This window comes from Perca flavescens, chromosome 8 (genome assembly GCF_004354835.1).
Source record: "Perca flavescens isolate YP-PL-M2 chromosome 8, PFLA_1.0, whole genome shotgun sequence".
NCBI lineage: Eukaryota > Metazoa > Chordata > Actinopteri > Perciformes > Percidae > Perca > Perca flavescens.
Window position 1 is genome coordinate 14,411,519 of NC_041338.1, and position 19,455 is coordinate 14,430,973.

General features: G+C 40.1%; 1 protein-coding gene across 4 annotated transcripts in view; it reads left to right on the top strand.

The window, feature by feature from the left end:
* b4galnt4a (beta-1,4-N-acetyl-galactosaminyl transferase 4a) overlaps window positions 1-19,455 on the top strand; it is a 147,973-nt gene that overhangs the window by 103,888 nt on the left and 24,630 nt on the right. For all 4 annotated transcript variants that reach the window (XM_028584462.1, XM_028584464.1, XM_028584465.1 and 1 more), the window contains one exon: window positions 5,641-5,708. In XM_028584462.1, the coding sequence (XP_028440263.1) occupies window positions 5,641-5,708 (68 nt within the window). The remainder of the gene's footprint in view (window positions 1-5,640; window positions 5,709-19,455) is intronic.

Sequence of the window (19,455 nt, forward strand, 5' to 3'; positions counted from 1 at the left end):
CAAGGTTGGTGTATGTCTGGGTAGTTTTTTCAACTTTCAGTTTGGTCCCCAAATGTCCTGCCTTATTTCTCTGAGGAGACTTCTAAAGTAGAAACAAAATAAGACACTAGCCATGTTTCCATCCACTTGTCAATCGAATTATCTGAAGTTTGCTAAAAACATTAATTATTGCGAATAAAGCCGGTGAAAGCCATCCATCCAACGGCTTTAAAGTGAATAAAAACCTCTGCGTAATGATGTCACATGCTGCTTTGCGATCAAATTGGTATATCAAATTGATTTGAGACATTTTAAGGTGTTTCCATTCATTTTGGCACTGAATCACACAATATTCAAGCAAACATTTGCGAATGTTTGCTAGCCAAAATGGATCGCGCCGTCGACCTACAAATGATTAATATTGCAAGTTGTAATAGTGTTGTGCCAGCTGATAGCGACATATCAAGCTATAAGATAATAACAACACTATCAAAACATCGCCGTGATGATGCAGACGCACGTAAATGCCAGACAACAACGCTTTTTGCGTAAATAGCGTAAATAGCTTTGTGTCGATATTCATGAAATTCAATTGAATTTTACTGTTTCCATAAGGCATTTTTCATTCGATATAACTTAATTTGCATAAAAATGCAAATGTGTGTGTTCTAATATGTGATATGAAGAAGTTTGTTTGCGTTGCCCCTCATGACTCCCTGGCTGCTTGCCTTCTGATTTACCTCCCACCTACTCTGGTGAGGTGGTACTTCCAATAAGCAATGACTCATTGTTTAGTGGGAAATCATGTTTGTGTGTGTGTGTGTGTGTGTGTGTGTGTGTGTGTGTGTGTGTGTGTGTGTGTGTGTGTGTGTGTGTGTGTGTGTGTGTGTGTGTGTGTGTGTGTGTGTGTGTGTGTGTGTGTGTGTGTGTGTGTGTGTGTGTGTGTGTGTGTGTGTGTGTGTGCGCGCGCGTGCGTGCGTGCGTGCTTTATAGGCTTTGATCCTGCCATTGTTCACGTACAGCAGATTAACCATCTGACAAGGAAGAGAAGAGAAAAACAACCTTTAATTTTGGAAGGTGAAATGCTCCTTGACACTAATGCTTCCTTGTGTGAAACTACATATTTTAAAACCCTCAATTTACAGCTTTTCTCAAAAGAATCTAGAGCGTCTTAAAACCCTATGTAAGGAGATTGTTTGAATTACCGACAAATTCAAGTGAAGGAAATGGATGGACATACAAGAAATGTCAGTGAGGTACTGTATGAATTCAGAACCTTATAAAACATATGCAGTATATTGTGCTGGGAAAAAGTGTTGCATGAATCATAAACATTTGCCACCTGTATTTTGCAACGAGAATCATGGTACATTTGTATGTACCATTAGGAATGAGGAAGTCAAGCTTCAAAGGGGAATACTCTGGGTGTTATACATCTCTTGGTTCAGGCACAGTGTAAGTTGAAAGTCTAGGTCTTTTTGAATTGCACTGCTCAGAATCACAATTTATCTAATTAATATCCATCTCAACATGAAATTGACCTTATAATAAGCTGAGATCATTTCTGTTTGCTGTCACAGTGGTTGATTTTCTCCTCGGAATTTTCATTTGCTTTGGAAACAAATTAAAAGATTGTTTCCTAACAGCTGTCAGCACTACACAACATGATTTTTGCTGTGTGATCACTCTCTTCTTCATCTGGGGTCTCATTTATAAACGTGGCGTACGCACAAAACGGGGCTGAAAATGTGCGTACGCCACTTCCCACACAAACGTTGTGATTTATAAAAAACAAACTTGACGGGAGAATGTGTGGTCCTCCACGCAAAATCTGACACATGCGTACGCACATTTTGGTGACAAAATAGGAATTGGCGACGCAGATGGTGAGGTGGTGAACTGAAGTCAGACTGCAGAAAGTAAATGGGAAAAACGATTACTCTTAATATTTTCAAGTATTGATATGCCTCACGCAAATTTTTTCACTCCATATCATCCACGTTACCATGAAGATTAAATCCAGCATTGTTGTTTGCGCTTGTACTTAGTAATACTTGTTCCATAAACACCTTGTAAAATCCAACTCAAATCTTTAATAAAAATGTGTTCTTAATGTTTAATCGCCGCTGTCTCGCCGTCACATTGTCCGCTACGGAGCGCATGCAGGAGGAGGAGATGGCCCGACTGCATGGAACACAGGATAACATCAAATACCCTACCATTAGATAACGGCAGAACACAGTGTAAATAACTAAATATCTGTCTTTAATACTGTGCATATATCATCAAATGTCAAAGTCTGGAAATACAGCCATTACGCTCTCGCGCAATCGTTACACTTAATATCCTCGTTATCGGTCTGAACTTTAATGCTGTTCATAACAAAACCTGCATGAAGAAAAGTGTGTTTGCCTATTAGACTTTCGTCTTCAAATTGTATCTCGGGGGGGTGGGGGATACCACTAGTTGATGCTGTGATTTTGGCGAGGTGTCTACAATCACTCAAATTTTTGTAAACATATTTATACTGCGATGACCCACGTGCGTAATGCTGCATGATGGCACTGCTGGCCCTGCAGGGGGACTAACCCCCAATGGAAGAATCAGGAGAGAAACTTCAGGAACCATGACGATAAATTTAAATTCCCTAAAGCTGAGCTCTTCGATCTATGTATTGAATTGTGTCCAGTAGAGAGGGCAACACGCCCGGAACCGTGCCATCCGGGTCCGAATACAGGTCCTCGCCATTCTGGGGCCATCCGGCTGTTTCCAGAGGGAAATGTCAGACGGCTAAGTGGTTTTTTTATTATAAATATTATATATAATCTTCACCTTTATCACTAAGGCTTATTTGGATATATTTTATAGTTCTGTTAAATCTTATCATATAAAGTAGGTCTGGTATATCGAAGCTGTCCCCGATTGCCGTAATACCTGCCGTTTTGGAAGATATTATTAATAAAGGTAGTCTATAGATCTGGTTTCCCCACCCTGGCAGCAATTCCCATGCGTCTGAGAGGTTTTTTGCTTTTTCTCCGCCAGTCGTCATGATTCGGCATGATTCGGTGTAACAAAAGAACAACTGCCGGGTCATTAACATACTGATCAGCATTCACAAGGTGCTTTGCATTGACTATTTATGGTTAAAAATGGGCGTGTACAGGGCGGGATAAAAAGCTGATCCACGTACGCACGCTTGTAGGTAAGCTCTGATTTATAAAGGGAACATTGCTTTCAGGTGTGCGTACACACGTTTTTATAAATCTGACTCTTTTTTTTTTGTACGCCATTTTGGGCTTTTGGGCGTATGTACACTTATAGTAAGGATCCTACACACAGTTTTATAAATGAGACCCCTGAACAATAGCTCTTTCCAGAGAAAACAATTCACTCACAAGGAGAATATAAACATGTAAGTACAGTAACTATAGATTGTCTCGCACGTTTCCCCTTTATATTCAGTGCAAAGTTTTAGGTTGCATCTTTTTTTTTTTCTGCTTTGAAAGATTTTAAAGTTCTTCTAAGGTTCGTACTCCATTCAGCTATGATTTGTCAAAGTTATTCAACTTTCACTGAAGATTGGCTGCTTCTCCAGAAACCAACAGCACTTTGCAGTGACACAGTTTATTTTGATGGTAATTATTTTGAGGAAGATACTAGCTTAAATGAGATTCTACTGCACAACTTTCTTCAGCCTTCCTGTCTCAGTCAGGACGAGCTGAACAAAACCGAATGAAAACTGAAAGCAGTCTTGGAGTTAAATGAGTAACGGTATTATTTCCCCCAAACAAGCATAGACGATACAGAAGAAAGCACTGGGAGGATTGTGACTGATAACTACTTATTAACAGGTTGCAGTGCTGGTAAGCAGATATAATTGTTTTGCTGACTGACTGGTGTCCAAAAACCAAATGCTGCCGTACTCACAAGCCAGACTTTAGCATAGCAGCTTTAAAACTAAGCCTAGTTATTGTTTTCAACTAACATACAATACCAGCCAACACACATGACATTTAAGAGAGGGACTGACTAGTGCAATGGGCAGTTGGGCTAACAAACGCAAGTGTATACGCTGATGTACCAATAACACCAATCTGGGGGTGTGGAGAAAGAAGTGAGGTTACCAGACCTTCTAACTTGTGCTTGAGGCTAGCGGCTCGAGGCTACATTACTAATATATCACATTTTAATGTCCTATATCAACTATATACAATGTTACAGGTGCAATGCTAAATCAGTGGAGTGCTCATCAACACGGTCTGATGTCAGATGGTTCACAGACCATCTGATGCGCACTATTGTCCACAGACCATTTACTATGAAATGACCAGCCGTCAGCGCTAATTTAAAACCTACCTAAAACCATTTAAGCGTCACGTCATTTTTGAGGGAAACATGCTGTCCAATTTTCCACAATTATTTAAAAGGAAGGTTTTCATCTTAAATGTAAACTTAGTAAATTGAGTTTAGCTGAGTGAGCTTAATCTACTACCTTAACTCACTTTTTTCATTTAAATATTCTCTCCCAGAGATTTAACTTCTACCATTCTTGCTGTGCCGGAGGAGGAATACATAAAGAGACTGTTTGTGTGGAAATGTACTATGGCAGCAGCGTGCTGTGGGCTTCAGAGTGAAGACATAGTAGTGCACATTGTGTCCTCCTCCTCTCCAGCCAACTGCTTCACAGAGACTCTCAGAGGCTTTAGCACTGCCAGGGGCCTGGTTGGTTTTGAACAGACATTACTGCCTTTTCTGAGGTTTTCTTCCCATACTGGCTCTCTTCTCATGCCAGCAAACCAGTTCAGAGGTGCCATTGTATAATTGCTATTTCATATGTGTGTGCGTTACTGTGTGCGTTGCACTCCGTGAAAACATTGTGGTGTCCACAGTGAGGGTCCGCTGCTATTTACAAGTTGAAAGGCTCTTGTGATGTGTTAACACCATGCGCCTGCAATGTTTTCTGACCAGTTCCAAACCCAGAAGTGTGGCCAGCACAAACAATTAAAGGCATGCCCACTGTGATCTTAGCCTTATTCTTTCATAATGGATCATCAGCAGCAGGGGCCCTAATTAGTCGCGTTGGCTTGCTGAGGAAATGAATGGGCACTGATTCGTCCGCAGGGCTGAAACAAGAGCCCCAAGAGTCCCGATGAGCCGGCTTCTTAGACTCTGTATTGGCAGGGAATGGCTCTTTCTGATTTTCTGTCTGTTCATAGCCATAGCTCTCATCTGTTTGCTCACTTTGCCTATCAGAACTAGCCTCCCGATTGACTCTTCCTGGGCATATTATCTTATTTTACCAATTACCAATTACTCTTGTTGTGCTATCATATAACCAGGTAAGCGATCAAGATCTTGCAACGTCCTTTTCAAACGACCTATCCGTCTTCTGGATTCAAAATGAGCTGACAACCACTTTTTGTAATCCAACCTATTTACACATAGGACTCTTCCAAAATAGTCATCATCAGTGCCTAAAAATCATATAAGGTGGTGTTTTTATCTCACACAGTTGATTTTTAAGATGGATTTTTCAGGACGAATGCTCTTCACTTGTCTCATGATGTGCTTCAAAATGTCTCATGCTGCCTTTTTCCACTGCTCTCGCTCTCTTTCTCTCACACTCGCTCTGATCTGTGCCTCCTGTCTTGTGTGTTGCAGCTGGGTACAGAGTGGACTGCTCCAGGCGAGTTCAGCAAGTTCAGGTCCCAGTCCTCCAAGTCTGTGCAGTAAGTACCTGTGACAACCACACACATTTCTTAATGGCACAGTTAATTCACTCTCAAGCCGGTACAAAGCCCTGCAAACATCTACAGTAACAGTGAGCTTGACAAATACACACCACCAGTGGAGTTTCTCATAGGACTGGTCCTGTAAAGTGTCTCTCTACCTGTTAAGTAGCAGTTTGTACCGATCATGCTCTGTGTAGAGTCAATTCATGTCAGTCTATAGCCTCTTTTATAACATAATTGCTTCAGAGGGCTTTTACTGCTCACATGCAGGAGGAAATTGATGGCTCAAGTGTTCACTGGACACTTGTGTGTCTCTTCTCTGTGCATGTGTGTACTTTTCTCTATGTGTGAATTAACATGTCTAGAGTGCTCTCAGCAGGTGGAGGGTCATAACCATTGAAAGGCCTCTCTCTCTCTGAATGTAAGATGAGAATGTATTACCCTCCTCTCAGATTTAACATATCTCCCTAATTGCTGGGGGCTGCTCGCATAAAAGCCCCCTTTAATATTAGCACTGATCTGCAGTCAGTTTGCTCATTGTTAAGTTGATATGATTATGCAGCAAAATAGTGGTGCTTCTATTCCTTTGAGGTTCCCGCATTTGCCTGTTTAGATGAAGATGTGGAGTGCTGGCTTAAATTATTCACACACACACTTGCACACACACTTGCACACACACACACACACAGCCATTGGTGGTTGTAGTGAAGGGTCAGAATATTTTAGCACTTTTAAACAGAGTTGGATGATGAACACACAATAAAGAAAAAGATAAAATGTTTTCAAAAGTTGAGAGCTGTGGGTGATGGATACAATGTCAGTCTGAAACATTCTTATCATGGTTGACTGACAAGTCAAGTACAACTGGTCAAAACTGCTTTCTGGGGCTTAGTCCTATGGTTTAGATCTGTATGGTAATATTAATTGAGCAGCTGTGAGTAGGGGCTGCGAGTAGAGGAAGAGGAATGCCTGAGTAGGCATTAGCATGTTTATTCTGCATCACCCTAGCAAGTGAGAAACCAAAGATGGTTTCAGAATTTACACTGTGACTGAGGCAATCACACAGGGTGCATGTAAAGGCAGATTTCAAACTAGGGTCAAAGATTCAGTTATCAAAACAACATTCTGTGAATGTGTCTTCATCTAAACAACAGAGAGGTCTGTCGTTTTATTTTTTACAAAGATTGATTGCTCCATAATTGACACAACTGATGTTCTAAGATGCTATATTTCCATTGACTGCAATAGTTTACACGAGGATAGAATAAAAAATATTGTCAAAAATTCAGTTTTTGAGATAAATTTACCACACTACTTCTGTCATGAGATCAACATGTTGTTATTTATTTTTATGAATATTGGAGATGTATTTAGGAAGAATATACAGTAGTTGTTTACAGTACTGTTTGCAGTAAAACCTGTTGATGCACTGTGGGCTCAATTTTTGATAAATCAAAAATCTGGCTGGATCGTTTGTGGAGAACAGTCTGAAGATGCGGTGGAGTAGTTTTGGTGTCCATTAAGCAAAATCTGTAAGCGGAGATAGGTTTAATTTAAGTTTTTCAGTTTTTTTAGAGTGATGCACTTAAAAATCCCTGCAAGCTCAAAGCATTTGAACGTTTCTGCTCAATTGCGCCTACATTTTGGTGAAAGTTGCTAAAGTGCTAGCATGTGACTGATTTGTTATGAATTTTCACTTGATTTCAGACGGTTGCTGTAGCGCCACAATCAGGACACTGAGCCAGTTTAGGAAGTTAAGCATATGCCTGAACCTATGTGCAAAGTTTGAGGATTTTTCGTGCATGGAAAGGCAGATTTGCTGTTAGGAAGAAGAATAATACTATCCCCTAATACAAGAGCGTCAGGCAGCAGAGTTGTCTGGCCCCTAATAAGGATTCAACTATAATATCGATATGCAGGCAATGAGCTGTCCGCTGTCATGCACTATATAACACCAGACTGTTTTGTTTTTTTGTGTAAAAGCCTCAAAGAAAGATTTTGTTGGAATTGTAACTTCTTCACAATAATTAATTTGTAGAACACTAACATCATTTGATAATACAAGATAAGATTAACCTTTATTGATCCCCAACAGGGAAAATCGCTTGTTGCAGCAGCACAATGACAGAAATAGTACAGAACAGATGAATAGAAAAGTGGTATATAAAAATAATAAAAATAAAAAAATAAAACTATACAGAGCATGGAGACAAAAAAATGCAAGGCAAAGTGACAGTGGTATGTTTAAAGTGACAGTAATGTGATATAATACAACAGCAGCAGAGTCAGCAAGTCTATGTTAACAGTATAAACCAGACTGATGATATTATTAATTGTAGGATTGGGCATCGAGAACCGTTTGTTTATTGGAATCGGAAAATTTGGTTTAGAATCCAACTAAAAACTAAACTAAAATTTAACAGGTGCAACTTTTGGTTTCTGTAGTGGCCACCATACTTCCAGGTGCTTGTTGTGTTGCAGCCATGGAGTACAGTAAACGGTGCTCTAAAGTGTGACTTTATTTTACATTGAAGAAGCCCGGTAAAACTGCAAATCACCATTGAATCAAAGAATCTGAATCCGGAACCGATAAGAACCGTAATCGCAAGGAAAAATCGGAATCAGAATTGTTAAAATCAAAACGACTCCCAACCCTAATTAATGTTTGTCTGTATTAATATAGAGATGTGACATAAATATAATGGATGGGTGGATGGATGGATAGATGGATAGATGGATATATTTATCTATCTATCTAGATATCTATCTAGATAGATAGATAGATAGATAGATAGATAGAAATCACTAACGTATTAAGGTATGAATATAATATATGCTTTATTGCAGCAAGATAACAGGACAGAATGAAGTAGATTGTCAAATCCACTATAAAAACTGTGTACAGTATGGCATAATAAAATGATATATATCAAACCTATATATTAGTTATATAATCCAGCACAGTGAGAATGAGAGGGAGAGTAATATGAGTGTCTCAGACACTGGAGAATATATCATCATGATACAATTCTGCCTAAAGTCGATAAGTGGTACTATTGAGTCCAACCCAATCAGAAAGCCATCTCATATCGGCAGGGCAAAAGTAAAAACCCAAAGCGGGACAAGAGTGCACACGTGATAACATACCAGATGATGAAATATACATTCAAATGCCTGATGTTTCATAGAAACTGTAATATGGTTTACTAGTTTAATTGCTCATGAATTGGGTTGCACTGCAGCAATAGCAGCAGCAGTATTAATGGATATGTGAAGCAGGCGGGTAAATGGCGACAGTGAGTGTAGGTGTGCAGTTGGCGCTCTGGAAAATCAGCTAATGATCTGAGTGGCGCTAATGACTTCACGATCCTGACTGAACTAAGGAGTAATATAGTAATATAGAGTAATATATATGAGGTAAATTTGTGGAATATTAGAGCGATTTAAGTGCCAACTTTGAAACCCCAGTTGATGTTAGTTTTAGTACATTTTACTCAAATACGCACTCACTCACACAGATCCAAGGCCCTGATCCTTTACATCCCACAGGACATTTGTCTAATGTGTGCTACAGGTTTTCTTTTTACAGAAGCTTTGAGTTCTAAATAAACTAAATAGATGATACAACTTCACAGTATTATGCAAAAATAAAAAGTGCTGTATCAAATTAAATCCTAATATCATGTTCCATGTGGAGTTTTACCCACTGCTATATTTTAAAATGAAAATGGCATTGTAATCATGCCCACTGATACACATTCATGTAATGTGCAATACAGCCATTTATGTAGTCACGTTACATGAATATAGCGGTGCCCAGCATGATGCAAGAAAGACCACAGGTTCAAACTATGACAACAAAAAGGAGACGGAAGACCTTCAGTAAATGTGTCTGATGGCATACTTTATATTCTTTCATTTGAGTACCGTAATAATTTGACATTGCTGTTAATTCAGTCTGACTCACTGTATTGCTCCGATGTCTCATCATGTGTCAAGGTCTCCTCATAACGGTTTATGTATCATCCTGAGAGGGATTATTAAGATGCATTAAACCACAAGAAAATATTCAATGCGCTTTAAAAACCATGCATACATTGAACATTCTGCCTCCCTTTCAAAGCTACACACTGGCGCGCACGCACGAACACACACACACACACACACACACACACACACACACACACACACACACACACTTAATATAATGAATGAAAATCCATTAATGCCATAAGGGACTGAACGCTGGCCAGGACCTGTTGGCAAGTATTTGTGTTTGTCTGTGTGTTGGATTAACTGGGCCTGGTTAGCACAGAAGGCACATCAGACTACCAGGGAGCACAGAGAGATGACAAAAGATGAACTAGTGAAGTGTTGAAAACACTTCTAAAAGAAGAAGAGAGAGGAGGAGGCAGCTGAGTTTTTTTCTATTTTCTCCTCCTGTCTGACAAGCACCTTGTGTGCTCCGACAATAGCAAGACAACAACAGAGTAACGGAGCGTGGAGGCAGAATATGGCAGGAACATTAAAAAGGTTGTTCAGCTGAGGAATTTGTATTGGAAAGTAATGATGTACATTTACTCAAGTACAATTGTGAAGTACTCATACTTTATACCTCTGCTCCAAACACTACAGCCGCAAATATTGTGCGTTTTACTCCTCTACATTTATTTGATAACTTTAGTCAATAGTTACTTTGCAGATACAGATTAATAACACAAAGAATAATCAACAAATAAATTATTCTGAAGTATTGTCATAGGTTAAGACAAGACTTTGTTGATCCTCAATTCACAAGCTACCAGGCAGCATATAAAGTAACTAAAATTAGCCCCACCTTTAGCAGCTGTACACAACAATGATTCAATAATCATAATCCAATAAAATAATATACTTTAAGTATATTTTGATGCTAATACTGTTGTACTCAAGTAAACATTTGAATGCAGGACTGTGTGTGTGTGTGCGCGTGTGTGCGTGTGCTTTATGGATGTACTTTGCATCTGTTTAGAAACTGCAGCATAGTTTTCTACAGTTTGGGCAGTAATACAAGGAAACATTCAAGGAGAGCTGTTGCAGAGAACATGCCTCCACTGTGCGCTCTCTACCCCACTGAGATCTGATACAACAGTGATATTTATCACCCTACTACACACAACAATTGTTGGTCGCTACCTTCTCTCAAAATCTTTTTAATATTTTCTACCCTGATGTGTAAAGTGATTTGTGATTCCACTGTCAGGTCATGAAATATTGTGTACCAGAGATTAAACGGTTGAGCAGATTGTGGGATTGTTTGGGTGGAAGGAGCTAATTACTAAAGTCAGATCTGTTTTTATTCCATAGCTATCGCATGCTTAAGGGGAAGATTGTCATAAAAAAACCTGAAAGTCTAGGTTAAGGTAATTAGGCAAAATGTAGTTTAATGTTTCTGTGTGGGCTTGTGTGAGACAACATGCGCACATATGTTTTTTTGTTTTTGCATGCTAGCAAATGCATGCCTCTGTGCATTAATGTGCATGTGTTTGTTGAATACCGTGACATTTGAAATTTATCTCTGCATCTGATGACTTTATTGAAACATCCCACAGCAAAGGCAGTTTATTTGTCATCTTCCACATGTTCCCTCTGCCGCACTGCGCGACATCAATCCCTCACACACCATTACACCCGACCCGTTTATAGCAAAGCTGATGTGCTCCTGAGCTTGGCAAATTGTGTGTGCAGTGGGATTAATTGCCGCCGCATTCATACAAAAGGTATTCTTCAAATTAGATGGGATGGAATTGAAATTAGCAAATTAGCAGTGCAGAAAAGAACAAGATAACATTTTCAGAAGAAAAAAAAAATGTGTGCAGCAATAATATTCATCAGTTATTAGATGTATTTGATCTATTTTGATAAAATAAAAAAATGAACGAAATTAATTAGGTGTTTCTAGAATATTACACTCAATTTTGTAGATGGAAAGCCACAGTGAAAATTATTAGTCATTACATGCAAGTTTACAGCTAGACCTTGGCAGCAGGATTGTCTCGTGCAATGTCTTATTGAAGAATAAGTTTAGGGCCATTTGAGCTTATTTACAGACTCCATTCTACCAAAAAGCTTCAATTTAAAACAGCTTTCCACAGTTTATGTGCTACTGTACCTAGTTATTATGTTGAGTTGAATGGTGCGGAGCAGAACATAAGCAAAGAGAGAGAGCAGTCTTCAGAAATGTGATTGAACAGAGGAGAGCAGAATGAAACACAACAAACACTCCCACTTTAGCGAGGTTCTTTGTTTTTTTCTTTCCTTTTTTCATGCTTTGGACTGTGGTTATTTATACGTCTCGGTTCATTGGAGCTGTACAGCCGACTGTCGTAGAGCTGAGTGAACAGTGACTAATGGCTGCTGCAGCGTTGAATCATATTGTCAGGGAATGAGACACATTGTTGTTGAGGGGTTCACTCGAAACACTCGGAGGTCTCCACCTGATGCAATCAAAGGCTCCTGAAACCAGGAACACACACACACACACACACACACACACACACACACACACACACACCTAGTATATGCAATCACCCTCCAGTTGGCAGTCCCTCTGTGGTTATTCTGCAACATGGATGACTGCAACTAGGTGTGCTACCCTCATCTAAACTATGCCACATTCCCCATCAGCCATTCTCTCATTCTTGCTTTTTTTGGCCTTCTGCCTAAATCGCCATACTTGCATTTACATTTGGGAAGGGAATTTGAAGCTGTAAAATGGGAAGAAGTAGGAGAGGGTAAGGGCTTTTAGTAGTGTGCATAAGCTGTAGTGCAGTGGAGACACATGCTGTTTAAAAAGTGATAGAAATGATGCTCCACCAGAGGGGTGTGGCCTCTTTGTTGCCATGCTGTGTGAAAGTCCATCCTAGGTGGCAATTTAAATAAATGGGATGGACAGGAAAGTAGGATCAGTACACCTGTTCAAGAGATCTGCTATCCATCCACACCACCTGGCTATGACCACCTGGAGGTAATGACTCACACTATTTAGTTTGTGTGTGTGTGTGTGTGTGTGTGTGTGTGTGTGTGTGTGTGTGTGTGTGTGTGTGTGTGTGTGTGTGTGTGTGTGTGTGTGTGTGTGTGTGTGTGTGTGTGTGTGTGTGTGTGTGTGTGTGTGTGTGTGTGTGTGTGCGTGCGTGTAAAGAAGTTGTGCCTGCATTCTAATTCTGAAGTTAACTGATTAAAATTTGAGGATGGAGAGCATTTATACCTATTGCTGTCTCAATCTATCTCTCTCCAACTTCAGCTTATTTCTTTCTGCTCTTGCAAAACCGTTTCTTCCATCCTTTGTTTCTCCATGTCACAGAAACCAATCCATGTGAGGATTTATGAACACACCATCAAATGAAATGAAGTAACAACCGTCAAAACAACTATTTATAGCCACAGTGACTTGCTTATTTGGGATTAGTAATAAATGATTAGATTGATTATTTTGATAATCAATTAATCGTCTACATTTTTTATCAAGCGCAAATACAAATTCAATCTTTAAAACACTCAAACTACACTAAATCAAAGCAAGAAGTAGCGATAAGCTACTTCTTTTTGATGGCACCTACAACCTCACTTTTAAAATAGTGCCTGTGTCAAATTGAAAGTGTCTCTTAATGTCTGTCTAACTCGTTGTCTCCACCTCATACCTGTGAAGTGATAGTTTGGCAGTGCCTGCTAGGTGCTGTCACAACAGCTTGATGAGTGACAGTGAAGTAGTGTGATGAGGAACCCAGATAACCCTGTCAACACTACCTCCGCTTTCTGACACAGCTGCTGGAGCCTCGGGCTGTATAGACAACACAAGGGAGATTGGCATTTGCTAAACTTCTATAAACTGAACTGTGCTGAGTTGCATACAGAGCTAAGTCTGATGCCGTGTTTGACGTTAAGTATTTCAGAACCTTTTGAGCAGCTGAGACTGGGACGTGATTGACAGTAAGTCGAAGATTAGAAGGGATACTGTTTGAAAGATACTGGAAACCAATGAGCACTGGCTGGATCTCGTCAGCATGGCTAGAATACGATCAAAAGGTTAAATAAAAAACCATAAGGCAAAAAGCAAATGTCATATAAACAATTTCTGCATGTGCTTCTGTAGAAGAGTTTCCAAAACTGAATATTTTTAACTTCAGGTGTAATGATTTTAAATTAAAAATGGCTGCTACTGACCTTCGAGTGAGGAGGGGTGGCAGAAGAGGATTCTAAGGTTATCTGGGATGCCACAGCTGGCATTTCGAAGGAGCAGCTTTCATTTCACAAACTGCTGGAAATGACATTTACACCCAGTCCTCCACAGACACGTGGGCGTTGATGTGTGTTCTTCCTTCTCTGTGTGCGATTGTTTGTATGTGCCTTCTTAATTTTAGGCCCTTCTTTCTTTTCATAACATTCTCCCCTTTTTCTTTCCTTCTTTCCCTTTGGTTCTTGTGCTTTTAACACACTGCAAATGCTCCCATTTGTTTTCTATACACATGACTTAACAGAAAACCTCCAAAGACCGATTATAGTTGGAAGACAATGAAGGAAACCTAGTCGAGAATGACCGGTTATTTCACTATGGGATCACTCAGTATCTATAATTGAATCATTTAAGCACTGCTGGCTATTAGCTGGCATGGAGACTCAAGCATTTAGAGAGAGGAAAGTATAGTACTTGTGCTCATGGCATCATAGGAATACTGATTGAGCGCGGAGACGACCTTAATGTTGCACCTGCTCTACAGCAAGCACCTGCACTGTCTCATATATATGGATATATTTATTTAGATCTGAGTGAATGTCTGCATGTTTCTGTCTTTGTATGCACACATATCTCTGATTGTGTTTGAGTATGAACACCATTCTCTTTTCTCTTAAGGTAATTGGTTGATACACTGTAGCAGCTGAATTAGAATGAAGCTGTTTGCCAGCAAGCTGCAGTGACTTCTCTGTCCCACTTTGGTCCCTCAGGCCTTCACTCCTCCATCTGTTTCTATGAGTGATGGGAGCCTGCTGAGACACAAATCTATGTTTGAGTGTGTGCGTCTCTCTGTGCTCATGTGTGTGACAGCTTATGTTTGATCTGAATGTCTTTGGGGGTGTTGATGCCCATCTCTTGAGCTATGAAAGACTGTGGTAGCGGACATCTGATTGGCAGTAATGCATGAGTACCACCAAACGGTAACACAAGGCTGCTTTGGGCCAAACGTGATTAGAGACAGTAATGATGACGGAGGGTCAGCTCAGTCTGAGGAAACGCAGAAATTAGATTCTGAGCAGCTCGGGAACGGATGTGTAAGCTGTTTGGAAAGTTACTTAGCTGCACCTGACAGTTAAAGTCACAAAAACCAACAATCTGACATTCACAGCCACTTTATGATTGGCCAGGTGTGCGTAGGTGAGGAATCAAGCAAGGTATGAACTTCTCTCTCAAGCTCTCATTCTTCATTGCACAACTATTTATGTCTCATTTAATGTGTGCAATGGAATGAAACACTATAATCAATGCTTCCAGGTAAGAGTGTCCGAAAGTGTGCACCGTTATCCCCATACGGTACTTCAACAATTATCTCTTCTTTTTTTTTACCTTGCCTTCGGGTATGGCGGCTCAAAACCGTTGTTAACACTTCCACTTTCATCATAGTAATACATGGGCTTGGTGCTACACACACTCATTATTAATGAAGACATACATCTTAAATCTTTAAAAATAATTAGTATAAAGGACCAGTAATTTCATTAAAAAGCTGGGAACTCTAATTTTGAGCAATAGGAATAGTGTATTTACACTAGTGAGTGTTTAAGGCACCACTGTGTACTGTATGTTGGATTGTCTCGAAATAAACTACATTTCCAGTTTTATCATAGTGAACAATCATTCCAGCCGGTGTAACAATTTAGCTCATTGATGTGTTTCTTTTTGGACATCCCTAGAGCTCTATGGCCCATAAGAGTAGGCTTTTTATCAGGCTTTGGACACACAGACAATACTTGTTAGGTGGATCAGTACGCTGTGGGTTTTTGCCTTTTAATGGGATTTGTCGACAATCAGAAAAATTTTGCTAGCCTTGTCCCTTATTCCTCTCTATTTGGTAATGCACTATTAAATTGTGTACCTCTTACATTTCTCCTGTAGATAAACCCTCAGTAGTAGTATTTTTTGACCATTATGTAATGTAATAATTGTTGTCGCACTTGCTGCGATGAAAAAGGCATATGCTTGTCAGTGTGGCACAAATACACAAACCCCAGGAGAGCAAGGCATGGTGAAATGCTACATTCTTTTTTTTTTATTTCTTCACATATCCACACATTCAGGCCAGTAGCAGAGGAGAAGGAGTGTTAATATATAATCACAGTGAGGAAGGGGTGAATTGGAGGCATAGCGAAGAAAAATCATTGGAGATAGTAATGCTGTAACGCTATATTAGATAATTACATATGGGGGAATTGGACGTGATAGATAGGGGAGAAGAGCAGCGTTGGAGAGAAGCAACGGATACAGGAGAAGAGAGGGAGGAAAGAGCAAGGGATGAAGGAGAGCAGAGGGAGGGATGGAAGAAAGAGGATTTATTGAGGCTGCAGGGAAGAGCAGCGTGATAGCTCTCTGATGGATTAGAGGAATGCATGAGAAATGGAGTGAAGAGGGGAGAGTAAGCGCGAGGGGAGAAAAGTGAAGTTTGTGCGTCTCCTTGGGGCAGCTCTAAACACTGGTATCATTAATGTAGTTGAGAGGATAGCACTCGCCGAGCACAGTCTTTTATTTAAAGGCCACCTGTGGGTATTGGAGAGGGAGAAATCTGCCAAGAGAGAGAGAGACGGGGACAGGATGACAGTCAGATAGCATTAATGAGAAATTTAGTTGGAAAAAGAGAGGAGATACTGAAGAAGTACTGTAGAATCAGGAAATTGCTGTAGCCGGCGGGCAGATAGGTGAGATGAAGGGAAAGTTAGAGAAAGACTGGTGTTTATCAAGGGCATAAAGTTTACTGTCTCCATTACCACTTAAGCTCTGCTCACTGCAAAACAGGTTAGTAATACTGAGGGTGTGTGTGTGTGTGTGTGTGTGTGTGTGTGTGTGTGTGTTCGTGAATGTGTGTCAATCTGTCTGTGCTGTGCACCCAGGCTTTTGTATATTTCTTTAAACAAACCTACAGCACAACAATTTTCTTTAAGATGCAGGAACACAGGAAAAAAGAACCCAAAGATGATACTCTCTGAATATTGCTGAGCTCCAACAGTCCCGTCTTGTGTTATCCAGCCCAGTCAAGCTCCTTTGTCTGTCTCTATCCGTTCATCCCAATGAAGGGAAACTGGAAACAAAGACTCCAATTAGTCAGGCAATTAGACTCTTGTTTTGTGTCCTCTACTCATCCTCAGAGTCACACGCTAATAGCTATTCTTCCTCTTCCATCTCTCATTTGCCCTTCACTTGCTCTTTTATGGGTTTTTTTTTCTTCTGGCGTGGCGTTCTGTATCAAATCACATCTCAGTGGTATTCGCTGTAATGTATTTTTCTCCCTTCAGATACAAAAAGCATTTATAATTCCCTCTGTGTTTCTGCTGTTCACATGCTATTTCTCGCTCCTCCTTCATCTTCATTTCCGCCTGTCTCTTTGTCTCTTCATCTCTTTCAACCAGAGCCCGCCTTGTCATCCATCACAGGAAGACTGGTGTGACCAGTGCGCGCACAACACAAACATAAATTTATGCAACACCTCTATCCTATATGTCCAGTCTTTCAGTGAAATATACTACTATTACTACTATTTTCAAAAAGTATTTCCATTTTATTTTGTCAAATTCACTTCTTTTTTTTAAATACCAGCATTTCCTTTAAACCTTTCTCATTTGTCTCTGACCATATCTTTATTTACATCCTCACGGTTCCTTTCCTTCTTTTATTTTCCCAAAAAATATTTTCTTCTTCACACAGAAAGTCATGCAAAGCTTAAAAAAGGAAACTACTATCAGCAGATAACTGCAGCCTGCAGACAGTGAATTAAAAAAAATAATTACTTCTACTACTACTAAATGACATACCAAAAATAAAATGTGTGTGTGTGTTTGAGAGAGCGAGAGAATGAGCACATTGTCTTATCTGGCATCTTCTACGAGGTAAACTGGTGGCTGAGCTGCCAATCAGTGTGTTGGGGTGATTTTTGAGTTTCTAAGAGTGGCAAGGGACTAGAAGAAAGAGATCCTCAAATGTTGACAGGTAATATTATGTTGAAGATGCATTTTTGTGCGTTTATCTGTACGATTGTTATTTATTTTGTGTGTGTGGTCCTCCTCGTCTTCGGTCATGTGTCGGCCTGACTCGGAAGCACTGAGAATGCATTCTCTCATCTCTGACATTAGATTATCCCCCAGATGGAGTCAGATTATGGGCTGAAATAGACTATCTAGTGAAGGGTCAGGAAACGTACCAATATCCCTAAAAGCCAGCTACGGTCGTCTGCTCAGGGACCGGAACTTAAAGGCATGTCAACCTAAAATTAGCTAGAATTGGAACATTGAGATTCTATTCTGCAATAAATGCCTCTTTTTGCAAACCAGTTGTGTTTTGTCTGACAGTAATATTTCCATGTGATACATTACTGTAGACTTCACTGTATATAAAATCCTGCCGTCAGTTCTCTGGTTGAGATGATTATGTTAACTTAATTTCCCCACATTATATTCATTAAAGTTTCATCTGATCTAATCAAATGTCTCCTTTGACTGCATTTTGTCTGAGGTGAATGCAAAATATATTATTTTCTTTCTTTTTTTAAAGGAACACGCTGTCTTATTGGGACTTTAGCTTATTCACCGTATCCCCAGAGTTGGATAAGTCCATACATACCCTTCTCATCTCCGTGCGTGTTGTAACTCTGACGCACCCACCGCTAGCCTAGCTTAGCACAGATGCTGGAGGTAACCGGCTCCAACTAGCCTACTGCTCCCAATAAGTGACAAAATAATGCCAACATTTTCCTATTTACATGTTGTGATTTGTAACAATGTCACATGAGACACAGCAATAACCGTATACATACTGGGAACTATATACTCAGAAGGCGAGCGAGTGTGGCTCAGATCAAAGTCTGGGATGGCGTTATGTTTGAATCATATGGGAAAGGGCATGCAGGGTGCCAGGAGCTGAAAGTGGCACTTAGTTTTGCTGAGTGCCATTTCAGCAGCTGCACACAGAGAGATGTTCCCTATTCATGAGAGAGTGACCTTAGCACACTGTCACCGCTCTCCTGCACCTGCAATGATTTATTGGTTACAGAACGCTGGGCATCCGGATGATGCAACACGTGACCGTCCCGCCTTCAGCCTTTGTCCTTCCCTTTCAATACGGTCAACCACACCAGGAACGGAAACACACACACACAAATGCACTGCTTAATAAGTCTACGCTGTAACTGTAATTTGTTTGTCATTAATCAAGTCAATATGAAACCTTCGCCTGCTCTGGATTTTCAAATGCCTTTTTCTGCTTGGCTCTTTGGGTTGGACAAAACAAGTAACTTTACCATGTCACCTTAGGCTCTGGCAACTTGTTAAATAGGCAGCTGTCACTTTTGTTATTGTAAAGACTAAAACATGAAATGATTTTAACTTATAAGCATGCACATACTCTAGAAGAAGGATAACATTACGCAACAAACGTTTCTCTGTTTGCTTGGCTTGACTTTGTTTCATGTTATCTCCTGTTTTCATGGAGCTATTTTCAATTCAAAAC